Source organism: Macaca mulatta, chromosome 2 (assembly GCF_049350105.2).
Source record: "Macaca mulatta isolate MMU2019108-1 chromosome 2, T2T-MMU8v2.0, whole genome shotgun sequence".
Lineage (NCBI taxonomy): Eukaryota > Metazoa > Chordata > Mammalia > Primates > Cercopithecidae > Macaca > Macaca mulatta.
Genome location: NC_133407.1, coordinates 170,829,189 through 170,841,995, shown reverse-complemented (window position 1 = coordinate 170,841,995; position 12,807 = coordinate 170,829,189). Strand labels below are relative to the sequence as shown.

Genomic DNA, 12,807 nt, shown 5'->3' with positions numbered 1-12,807 from the left:
TTTTATTTATCTGTGAAATGCCCCTAGGAATTATTGAAAAGACAAATCAAACTAATTGGGGATCTTGGTTCACTGCAAACTGTGCCTCCTGGGTTCAAGTGATTCTCCTACCTCAGCCTCCAGAGTAGCTGGGATTACAGGCATGCACCACCACGCCTGGCTAATTTTTGTATTTTCAGTAGACACGGGGTTTCATCATGTTGGCCAGGCTGGTCTCGAACTCCTGACCTCAGGTGATCCACCCACCTCAGCCTCCCAAAGTGCTGGGATTACTGGCGTGAGCCACCATGCCCAGCCAGAAGCATAATTCTGAAGTCTCTTATCCTATGAAATTGACCACCTAGGCAGGGTGCGGTGGCTCACACCTGTTGGGAGGCCGAGGTGGGTGGATCACCTGAGGTCAGGAATTAAAAACCAGCCTGACCAACATGGTGAAACCATGTCTCTACTAAAATACAAAAATTAGCTGGGTGTGGTGGCATGGGCCTATAATCTCAGCTACTCGGGAGGCTGAGGCAGGAGAATCGCTTGAACCCGGGAGGCATAGGTTGCAGTGAGCCGAGATCGCACCACTGCAGTCCAGCCTGGGTGACAGAGTGAGACTCTGTCTCAAAAAAAAAAAAAAAAAAAAAAAGAAAGAAAGTAAAAAAGAAGAAATTGGCCACCTAAAGAATGTGTGAACTCTAAATACAAGTCTGACTCCTGGCTCTAAGATGTTATTCTATCCCATTAAATAACCTGCTCGAAGACTAAACTAGAAAAATGTCAGACAATCCTAGGCATTGTGAGGAAATAAGAAAACAGTATGGTTACAGTTCTCAAAATATCTCATAATCCAACTGGAGAAGTCAGACTCATACAAATCAAAAGACAACTTATATAAAATAAAAATAAAAGCTCAAGACCCCAATTCACTACGCCAAATGGGAAAAATTAAGCTGAAAGCCGAGTCATGCAAGCAACTGCCTTTCCTTTTATTCCTAAGCACATAGCTACATATAAAACATAAATTTCTCCACAGGTAGCTACTCTATGTTCACCTTATCATAATTGACTATTCCCCTACCTGCTCCTTTTCTCTTGCAGCTTATGAATTACCATACCCTTCCTCTTTCCCCTTCAGTGCACTTTTGCCCTTTAAATATTGAAGCCCTCAAAGTCATCTTTGGAGAAAGGCATAGATCACTGACTGTTTCTCAGACTCTGTGGTGTTTTTTTTTATTTTGTTTTGTTTTGTTTTGTTTTTATCTGTGCAAATTGTCCTAAACCTTGGCAAAATGATCTTCTAAATTAATTGAGACCTGTCTCCGATACTTTTTAGTTTAAATGTACAATTGAGAAAACAGTGCTGGATGAACATTACAGATTATAAATCATCTAAGGAATAAGAATGTTTAATCAACTCTAACACGGAGGTCAGGGAGAAGCAGGACTTGAACTGGGTCTTGCTGGTCTGCAGGATTGAATAGGTTAAAAGAAGGAATTTTCAAGATAAAGAAACAATTTGAGAAAAGTTTTAAAGATGAGTTCACCTAAGTCATATTTGGAGCGTAGAATGGAATATGTAGAGATGAATCTGCAATGATTTGAACCTAATTCTTCAGTGACTTGTATGTGTCAGCTACTGTGCTAGACTTTAGGAATACAAAAATTAAAAAAGTGGTTCCAACTCTCAAGGACCTTATGCTGTGCTGAGAGTCACAGAAGTAAGTGGCTGTAATATCATAAGAAATATGTATGTATGTGGTCTTTGTCCCCCAGTTCCCAGCACACTTCCAAGGATTTTTCCTAAACTTCCTGGAAGTTCCACAGTGATCCATCTTTTGTACGCTAATGAGATGAGTGGTGGCTGGGAGCCTGAAGACAGCTTCAGGATGGGGCTGATAATTAGAAAGGCCAAGGCATGGTTAGAAGGTTGAAACGTTCAGCCCCATACCACCACTGTCCCCTTCCGCTGACCTTCTGGGAGGGGAGAGGGGCTGGAAATTGAGCTAATAAGCAATGCCCAATAATTTAATCCATCATACCTATGTCATAGAGCCTCCACAAAAACTCTACATGACAGAGTCTGGAGAGCTTCTGGGTTGGGAGATTTTCTGAGCTGGTGAACACACCGAGGGGCTGGGAGGCTGGCACTCCCAGAGACATCACGGAAGCTCCTTCCTCCATACCCTACCCTACGCATCTCTTTATTTATTTATTTTTTTGTCTGTTCCTGAGTTGGCCACTTTATAAGAAATTAGTAATAGTAAATAAAGTGCATTCCTGAGTGTGTAATTTAAAAATCTAAGCTGTTGGAACTTTAAAATATTTTGAGCCTTAACGGAATGTGATTATGGGACCTGAGTTACGTAAACAAGCAGCTACGACCTAGGCAGCCATAACTTTAATTTCCCTGATTGTACATTAGCCTTTTTCCTTGCCTACATTGTTTTGTAAACTGCTGTAAATGACTAAAGGGTGCAGGGGAAGACCCCTTCCCTCTAAACTGTGATCTTCATTATTGATTAACTTCCTTCTTTCTTCTCTCACACAATAACTCTCACATTGCCTAACATGAAATGTTAAATATACTCTTAAAATTGGAAAGGAAATGAAAACAAACTGTACAGAAAAGAAAACAAACTGTAACTTTAATTAATTAAATCATTATAACTCATAAACCAGCCTTGTATGTAAAAAAGGTATAATCCTACTGAATTTCTTTTCTGCCTCTATAAACAAGACCTTAAGTTTGAAGTTTGAAGTTTGAAGCACTGACCCCATTCCTTTGGAGTCTGTGTTACCCAAATGGCTGTTCTCAGACTTCTGCTTAAATAAACTCTTTTAAACTGGATTCTGATCCTTTTGATTATTTCAGGTTGACATGGGTTCTGTGAGCCATTCTAGCAAATTATTAAACCTGACAAGGGAATCATGGGAACTCTCTGAAATTATAGCCAGTTGATTAGTTCAGGTGGCAATCTGGGACTTGTGACTGGTGTCTGAAGTGAGGGAGGTCTTATGAGAGTAAGCCTTTAACTTGTGGAGTCTGTGCTAAGTCCAGGTAGTTAGTGTCTGAATTGAATTGTAGGACACTTAGATGGTGTCTAGAGAGTTGGAGAATTAGTTGGTGTGGGGAAAAAAACACACACATTGGTGTCAGAAGCATTGTGAATGAAAACAGTGCCGAGCAGTCAATTACAGGGCTGTGGAGGTGCTCTGACAGAGGCATGTATGAAGCATTCTGTGAGCACAGAGGAGGAACAGCTAACCGAACTTCAAGGCCAGAGAAAATTATCCCAGTGGATCAATGTCAAACGAAGTCTTAACACTTCAACAGGAATTGATCAAATGTAATGGAAGAAGAGAGTATAGGGAAAGAAGTGCCTTACAGAGAAGTAGAAATTGCATTCAAGGCCAGGCACGGTGGCTCATGCCTGCTAATTCCAGCACTTTGGGAGGCAAAGAGGGGTGGATCATGAGATCAGGAGATCGAGGCCATCCTGGCTAACACAGTGAAACCCCCTCTCTACCAAAAAATACAAAAAAATTAGTCAGGCATGGTGGTGGGTGCCTGTAGTCCCAGCTACTAGGGAGGCTGAGGCAGGAGAATGGCATGAACCCAGAAGGCGGAGCTTGCAGTGAGCCGAGTTCGTGCCACTGCACTCCAGCCTAGGCGACAGAGCGAGACTCTGTCTCAAAAATAAAAAAATTAAAAATTAAAATTAAAAGAAATTGCATGTAAAAGGGAACAGAGGAATAAAAGCACTTAACACTTTTGAAGAGCCCAAAGAGGCCCACATGCATGGGGTACAGAATCATAAAATACATTATTAAAAATCTAATAAAATATTTAAAATTAGTAAATACATAAAATTATATATTATGAGACATTTAAAAGTAAATAGTTACAACAAATATTATGAAGAAGCTAATTAAGTGAACAAAGAATGAAACATTTATATTTTATTTGGCACTTGAGAGATGCTTTTTGTCAGAGCATTTTCTGCGCGGGGAGACACAAATGAGGTAAGGAATAGATGTGAGGTGATAAAGAAGAGACAATGAGTGTAGGGTCCTCTTTTAAAAATATTCTTGGATACGAGTGGAAGCCGAGAGTTAAATGTTTGAGGAAGTCATAACACCAAGCTTTTGGATACGGAAGAAAAATAGGCATGTTTTATGAGCAGCTTTAGAAAAATAATTTAAGGAACAAAAAACTAAACAAAAGCGAGAGGAGAATGAAGCAAAGCTCCTAAGGAGATAAAGGGGAAAAAAGGCTTAGAATTTGGGTTGAATGTTGGTATACAGAAGGGAAGATCAAGTAATACTGAAAATAAATATATAAAAAAAGATAAGACGTATGAAGTAAGAACCTAGACTTGATGGGAGATTGATCATGGAAAACACAGCTAACGAATACATGGTTTCCTTTTGGGGGTGATAAATATGTTCTAAAATTGATTGTAGCAGTGGTCACAAAAGCATTGAATTGCATTCTTTAAATGGGTGAAATGTATGGTATATAAATTATATGTCAATAAAGCTGATGCAAAACAGAAAATAAACATGAAAGATATGAGGAATAATTAATATGATGATATTTAATATTAGTTGTAATAATTATCACAATAGCTAATTTTTATTAATATGATACATATAATAGCCAACATTTATTAATATAAGGAAATCTAGTGGCTAAAATTTGCTGAGTGTCAATTATGTAGTAGATATATTAATACAATTACATGTACAGCATGTTTATATATATATATAAAATTTTATTTAATTAACCCAATAATCCTATTAGTGGTTCCCATTGTCTTCATTTAACAGATAAAGAAACCATGAGAGGCCGGGTGCGGTGGTTCAAGCCTGTAATCCCAGCACTTTGGGAGGCCAAGACGGGTGGATCACAAGGTCAGGAGATCGAGACCATCCTGGCTAACAAGGTGAAACCCCGTCTCTACTAAAAAAATACAAAAAATTAGCCAGGCGAGGTGGCGGGTGCCTGTAGTCCCAGCTACTCGGGAGGCTGAGGCAGGAGAATGGCGTGAACCTGGGAGGCGGAGCTTGCAGTGAGTTGAGATCCGGCCACTGCACTCCAGCCTGGGCAACAGAGTGAGACTCCATCTCAAAAAAAAAAAAAAAAAAAAGAAACCATGAGATAAAACCATGAGATAGAAATGTTAAATACTGTTCGAGTTCATATAACTGGTGAACAAAAACCATATGAAGTGAAAGGCTTTGCTCCTAAACACCAGATTATCCTGCCCAAAACAATATAAAGATGTGGACCTTATCTTTTCATCTTTGCATCACCAGCTTCAAACTTATAAACAGCATTCAATAAGTATTTTCTGTATTAATTAATAGATTGCTTTCAGATGACGAGACAGGAGGAATTACTTGTCTCTTACTCAGGGTAACAAAGTAATAAGAAATAAAATCAGGAAGAAAATAACTGTCATTCTGGGCTATCTACTGAACAAGGATTGTTAAAACTATATAAAACTCGTGATATTTCATATCAAGAATTAATCTCAAAGTAAGAGCCTATAGATCACTAAGTTAACAAAATCTATTTTTATGGCTGTTCCACTAAAAGATAAGATTCTAGCGTTGTAATGCATTTCTCAGTTTTGGAGAATATTTCCAACCTAGAAGCTCAAATTTTCTTACCTACTGTTTGGTTATTCATTATTTTCTATGGAAGAAAAAGTTGAGCATCAAGTTTACTCTTCTACAAGAGACAGGCGCTTACCTGAATTCAACTTTATGTACAGACTCTTGTTGCCAGTCAAATGGGAGACATGGCAGGTCACGGTAGACGCATTGTGGTCCCCCCAGTGGCACATACTCTCAACAGTCACTGTGCCATTGCCCCAGTACTCATGCTCAGTAGGGGCACAATCCCCCGCTGGGATCCAGGAGATCTGAGCAGCTGGCTTCCCTGCAACTGCCTTGCATACTGCAGTTCTATTCCTGCTTTGAAACAGGGTCACTTCAGGTGTAACTGCAGAGAGGAAAGGGGGAGAAAATGCTTTGGTTTTCACATAAAGCATATGGAATTCAGAGAGACATTTGTTTCAGTCACAAATCTGGTGATGTGAAATACCACAATATATGATGCTCCTTACCTAGCACTTGGAGGTGATATCCACGATGGAAATTCCCATCAGGAGTTGCCATTATGCATCTGTAATATCCGTCATGAGTGATGGCCACTGGGTGAATCTGAAGGTCCGAATTCTGATCAGGTGTGGAGACCCAGGTTATTCTCTCATCAGTACAGTTGGTTTCCTTGGTCTCATTTGTTTCTTTCCTGTAGGCTTTTGTGCAGGAAGGCTGGCCTCTTATGATTATTTCCCATACTATTACGATCAAATTTCTGAACTCAATAGGAGGGCAACAAAGCATAGCATTTGTATCCATCAGTACAGGCTGTGAAATGTTACCTGGACACACACACAAAGGATAATGATAAAGAACACCTTGACAAGGAACTTCATGTGTTATGTTTATCCACAGTATATTACATGAAGTCATATTAGAACATAAATTTGCTGATCTTATTCCAGAAATATTAGACTTATGTAAGAAAATAACATTCACAAAATATAAATAATATATTGAACCCAGTCTAAAGATTAACAAACTTTCTCCAGTATTATGTATTATTAGAAAAACAATATACATAACATTGTATTCTGAAATACAATAAAGTATTCTGAAATTAATTCAGGAGTTTTAATATTTAGAAACAGAGAAGAAAACAGAATTGTAATTTAAACAACAAAGGCAATGCTCTAAATCTAATCTTTAGGTGATAGAGACTACTGTATTTATCATACAAATCATGTGCCTTGGAAAAGAAAATGGAATAACTAGTGATGTGATTGTCTCCTCCTTCGTTTTGGTGAGCACAAGAAAAATTAGTAACATCAAAGTTAAACACCTGTCTCTAAGGTTGTTATTTCAGACAAACATAAATGTGGAAAGTTTATGGTTCTTTCATTAAAGGTAACTAATATGGCATTCAGGTGGAGCTAGCTGGACATGTTTTATTTAGATAATTACATGCTTTATTTAGAGAATTACAGAGTCAGTGAGACCCATAGATCTTTAAAAAAACTTTAATTTTGCCAGTTGAGCCATCCCATGTAAGTTAAAAAAAATGCCTATTGATAAGATGTTTAGAAATATTTATTTCTAGTTTAAAAAGTAGTGTGGCATATAATTTTTAAAAGCTTTATTTTCCTTTGGACATTTATCATGAAAAAGTTTTATTGCAAATTCGTGACATTGTCAAACATAGCCTTTGTATATTTTCCTTCCTTCCTGTTTAGTCACACATATAATCCCAGAGAGTTCAGTGGTAAACTTTGCTCATAGATTTTATTTCTGTATATTCAATCCAATTATCAGGTGTAAATGTGTAAGTCGACTCCTTTCTGTCCATCTTTTAAAGTAAAAATTAAGCCCTGCATCCTACAAGCATCTTCCAACATAGATTCTCATGCATCTCATAAGTCAACACAATGTTTCCACAACTGATCAGGGTTTACTGAGAGGTACTTATTCTGCCAAAGTACCTGTCACTACTCACCTGTAACAAAGGTGAGTGTCAGAGATCTCATCACGATAGCATAAGCAGAATCAGTTACAGAGGGGCAAACCTTTATGTGGATGAAGCTTGTTTTTGCTACACCCTACATTTAATATCACTCCTCTCCTGTTTTGGTGTCACCTGTCTCTTAGGTGGTACTTCAACCCTTATATTTCACAGTCAGATAATGATCACATAACCAGATACAGAAAGAAATAGGACTTTAACGCAGACCTGAAAGGTCATTAAACCCATGCTCCTTCCACCACTCCACCTTAGCAAATGTTCAGAGGTAAGCAAGAACATGGCTTGTTTGGAGCACTAGAGACTGGGACATTCAGGGTCCCTCGTACCACAGCACTCAGATCAACACATTCTTCAAGTAGTCACAAGGCTGGCCCCCAGCCAGGCCATCAGCTAATGATTCCACCAAAGTTCAACTTTCCATCCCTCAGTGTTGGCCACTACTAAGGAAGCATATTACCTTCTGCAGACATTTTTGAATAATTCTGTGTCATCTGCTTTCCATCCATACATGAACTACTTGAAGCTAGAAAATATTTAGAGAAGAATAAATGAAATCAATTTTATGTACTCAGAGTGGAAGCCAGTGTTTCCCCACAAAGTCTTACTCAACATAAAGACGATTAGTTAACCATAACTAAAATTATACAAAAATAATTGTAAAACAGAAATTAGAAGTTATGCCATCATTAGAGGAAAAAACCTGTTAACATCTTAAAAATTATACTTATAAGCAATTAATAATGATTTCTCATTCATGAGACGCTTTGTTTAGTCAACTAGTTTGTATGAGGTAACCAAGCCTCCCCCTATTCCTCCTTCCCCAACCAAGGAGATGGGTCCATGTGGGCATCTCATATGAGCTGGTCCAATTATACTCCTTTCTCCAAATGCTGGAGACATCATCTTTAAATGAAATTTCTGTGTACATTTTTGTTTTCCTTTTTAACCTAACTCCTCTAAAAGAGTGAAAGAAATGAACACAAAACTGGAATAATGACTAACCAGGAAGTAGCTCTATAGTCACTCTTGTTGCTACTCAAATGTGCCTACCATGAGTTCATGGTAGGCACATTGTGGCCTTCCCAGTGACATGAACTCCCAGTAGTCACTGTGCCATTGCCCCAATATTCTTGCTCGGTGACACAATCCCCCTGTGGGGTCCGGGAGATCTTTGCTGCAACTGTCTTGCACACCACAGTTCTATGCCTGCTTAGAAACAGGGTCATTTCAGGGGGAACTGCAGAGAGGTAAGGAAAAAGTGCTTCAATCTCAACATAAAGAATATGAAATTTGGCCAGGCGCGGTGGCTCAAGCCTGTAATCCCAGCACTTTGGGAGGCCGAGATGGGCGGATCACGAGGTCAGGAGATCAAGACCATCCTGGCTAACACTGTGAAACCCCGTCTCTACTAAAAAATACAAAAAACTAGCCGGGCGAGGTGGCAGGCACCTGTAGTCCCAGCTACTCGGGAGGCTGAGGCAGGAGAATGGCATAAACTCGGGCGGGGGAGCTTGCAGTGAGCTGAGATCCGGCCACTGCACTCCAGCTTGGGCGACAGAGTGAGACTCCGTCTCAAAAAAAAAAAAAAAAAGAATATGAAATTTAGAGAGACATTTGTTTCAGTCCAAATCTGATGATGTACAATACCACAATATATGATGTTCCTTACCTAACACTTGGCACGGTTAGGATTAGGTACGTCAGTGATGGCCTAGGGGAATGACTGTTGCAGTAATTCTCAAAGCGTGGTTTTCAGATGGCTACGGATAACCAAGACCTTTTCAGTGGACATCATCGTGGGTGATATCCATGATGGAAATTCCCATCAGGTATTACCATTATTCACCTGTAATACCCATAATGAGTGAGGACAACACGATCAATCTGAAGGGCAAGATTCTAGTCAAGACTGGAGGCCTACGTTATACTCTTGTCATTGCAGTTTTTTTTTCCATTGTTTCATTTCTCTCCTGTAGGCTTTGATGCAGGAAGAATTGTCTCTGATGAGTATTTTCCATGCTGTTACCATCACACTTGTCAATAGGATGGGATGGCAACAGAGCATAGCCTTTGTATACATTCGTAACAACAGTAAAGTGCTAACTGGACACAATAAGAAAATGAAAATGATAAAAATTTCTACATGCCAGTTTCTTCCACTGGGTCTCATTTAAAGTCCCATAAAACCTTTATTTATTTATTTATTTATTTATTTATTTATTTTTATTATTTTTTGAGGTGGAGTCTCTCTCTGTCACCCAGGCTGGAGTGCAGTGGCACTATCTCAGCTCACTGCAAGCACTGCAAGCTCCGCCTCCCAGGTTCACGCCATTCTCCTGCCTCAGCCTCCCGAGTAGTTGGGACTACAGGCGCCCGCCACCACGCTCAGCTAATTTTTTGTATTTTAGTAGAGACGGGGTTTCACCTTGTTAGCCAGGATGGTCTCGATCTCCTGACCTCGTGATCCACCCGCCCCGGCCTCCCAAAGTGCTAGGATTACAGGCGTGAGACATCACGCCCAGCCAAAACCCTTCTTTTTCTTAATGAGTATTTTGCCCGCCTTGGGTGTAAAAAGGTGATTGGAAAGAGTTCAGCTTGCAACTCAAACATTTGATACAAATGCATTTCCTCAAGGTAATCATCATGATTTAGTACGCAAGAAAAATGCGTTAAATGTATTTCCAATTCGATCATGTAGAATACTTAAAAGATACTGTATATAAGGCTTGAGATTTAATACGTTAATACTTTTTACTGAATCATCAAAGACATTCTTAGGCAATGTGTGTGTGTGTGTGAGTGTGTGAAGAATGCAATGACTATTGGTGCAGCTTGGTGCCTTTTATAGGTTGAATTATATATCCGAAAATTTATATGTTGAAGTCCTAACCCTCAGAGATGTGCCCTTATTTGAAAATAAAATCGTTACAAATACAGCTAGCTAAGATAAAGTCATACTGGAGTGGCGTGAGCCCCTAATGCAATACAATTGGTGTTCTCATAAAAAGAGCAAATTGGACACAGATATGGATACAGGGAAAGCACCATGTAAAAACTGGAGGTATGCTGCACAAGCCAGGAAATACCAGAAGCTAGGAAAAGGACTTGAAACAGATCTTTTCGTAGTGCCTTCAGAGGGAGAATTGCCCTGCCAACACCTTGATCTTGGAGTTTTAGTTTCTAGAACTGTAACACGATATGTTTCTGTTACCTCTCACTTTATGGTTCTTTGTTACAACAGCCCTAGCAAACTAATACAGTACTCTGCACTTTATTCATGCTAAGCCACCAGTAATTTTAAACAACAGTTCAATTGCACTTTCAGTGAAAATATCAGTAGAAAGGCAAATAACATCACTGTATTATCATTATTATTGTTGTTGTAACTCATTTTTACCTAGGGGACCCCCTGAAAGGGTCTTGATTATCCCCAGCCATCTGAAAACCACATTTTGAGAACTGTCGCAATAGTTATTCCCCTAGTCCTTCACCAAAGAACCTGTGACCATGTGTTTAGGTAACCATAACTGGGGAAAAAGGAATACAAATATCTTTTGAGGGTTATTTGAATACTAATCTGAATTGATCCTGATACCTAAGAACACAAAGAACATTAAGGGCCTCCTGTTAGAGTAGAAACATATGGGAGTCAGGGGATAAAAGAAATCCTGGGCCTGGTTTATATCACAGCGGAATAAGTCCACAGACTTATCCAGTGGAGGTTTTTCAGTTGCTGAATATTTAATTAGAATGAACATGCTTAGCAGCTTGCAGACCGTCTTGTTGATTCCTTGATCTGTAAAGTAAGAGCTATTATAATAGGAAAGACCAAGAGAAATCCCCCAAACCACTCACCTTGGCGAAGATAGTAAATAAATATTAATATTGAAGACCTAAGTATGAGTCTCCTTTCAGAGACGTAAAGTGTACTAAAATAGTGGTTCCCATTATGTCTCCTACTTAATTTACCAGTTCAATCCCTGCAATACACTGGATGGTGAATTATAGTAGACCAATGCAAAATTACCAAAGTATCAGCCCCAACTGCAGCTACTCTGCCAGATAAGCTATCTTTATTAGAGATACTCCAGTTGCAATATGTGGTTATTGATCTGGTAAATGCATTATTTTCAATATTCACCAGGAAGGAACATCAAAACTAAGTTTGTATTCCACAGGACAGTACACAGTATATAAATATGGTCTTGTCTTAATTTCTACTTTCATGTACAGTGTAATCTATAAAGATCTAGGCTATCTGGGCATTCTGCAGGGACCATCACATTGGTCTACTATATTGATGACATCATATCAGTTAGATCTTCTGAGCAAAAAGTGAGAGTTATTATGAATACCTTAGTTAATCACATGCATTCCAGAGGTGAGAAGTCAATTCTACAGAGATTCAGGGCCTGACACATTAGTGAAGTTTCTAGTAGCCCAGTGATCTGGACCCTACCATATATCTCCTCCCGAAAAAAGGACAAATTATTTAACCTTACTTCCTACCACTGAGTAGCACAATACTTGGTTCTGGAGGCAGCCTGCTATATATTTGCGATTACTGCTCTGACCCTCTAATAGGATGGTAGTCCAATGTGCTCCAGGCCAAGAAAGGAATCTGTAACAGGTCCATGCTACAGTATATCAGCCCTGAAAAAAAGTTCATCAAATCAGGCAGATCTGTGATACAAGAAGATTCTGTGACAAAGATGCATTGCGGAGCCTCAGACAAGTCCAGTAGGACAGTCAGTGCAGGCCTAGGGTTCTGGGGTAAATCTGTGTCATCTGAAGCAGATAACTAGTTGCCTTTTTAAAAATAGCTCATGGCATTCTATGGGACCCTGGTGAAGACTGAGCATCTAATCATGGGATACGAAACGATCAGGCTCCTAAAACAGCCCATTGTAAGCTGCATACTATTAGACCCACAAAATCATAAAGTAAAGTGGGTCCAGCAACATTCCATTATAAAACAGAAAGAGAGAACACCAGTCATTTAAGTGAACAAATGGTCCAGGCCCCCACTTCATATACCACTGTTACACTGTCATCTCTCCCTCAGCTCACATCTAAGCCCTCCCTGTAAGTTCCCTAGGACCAACACCCAAAGCTTAGCTTGTGGATGGGTTGCCTCAGTCTGTGATATAAGCCAAAAGTAGACTGTTGCAGCACTGTAGCCCCACTGT

At 39.4% G+C, this 12,807-nt stretch overlaps 1 protein-coding gene across 2 annotated transcripts in view; it reads right to left on the bottom strand.

Annotated features, from left to right (window-relative positions):
• Positions 1-12,807, bottom strand: part of CD200R1L (CD200 receptor 1 like) — a 30,248-nt gene that overhangs the window by 4,675 nt on the left and 12,766 nt on the right. For both annotated transcript variants that reach the window (XM_077993947.1, XM_001105278.5), the window contains exons 2-4: positions 8,076-8,141; positions 6,123-6,440; positions 5,747-5,998 (exon numbers count right to left, since the gene is read on the bottom strand). In XM_077993947.1, coding sequence (XP_077850073.1) covers positions 5,747-5,998; positions 6,123-6,440; positions 8,076-8,141 — 636 coding nt within the window. The remainder of the gene's footprint in view (positions 1-5,746; positions 5,999-6,122; positions 6,441-8,075; positions 8,142-12,807) is intronic.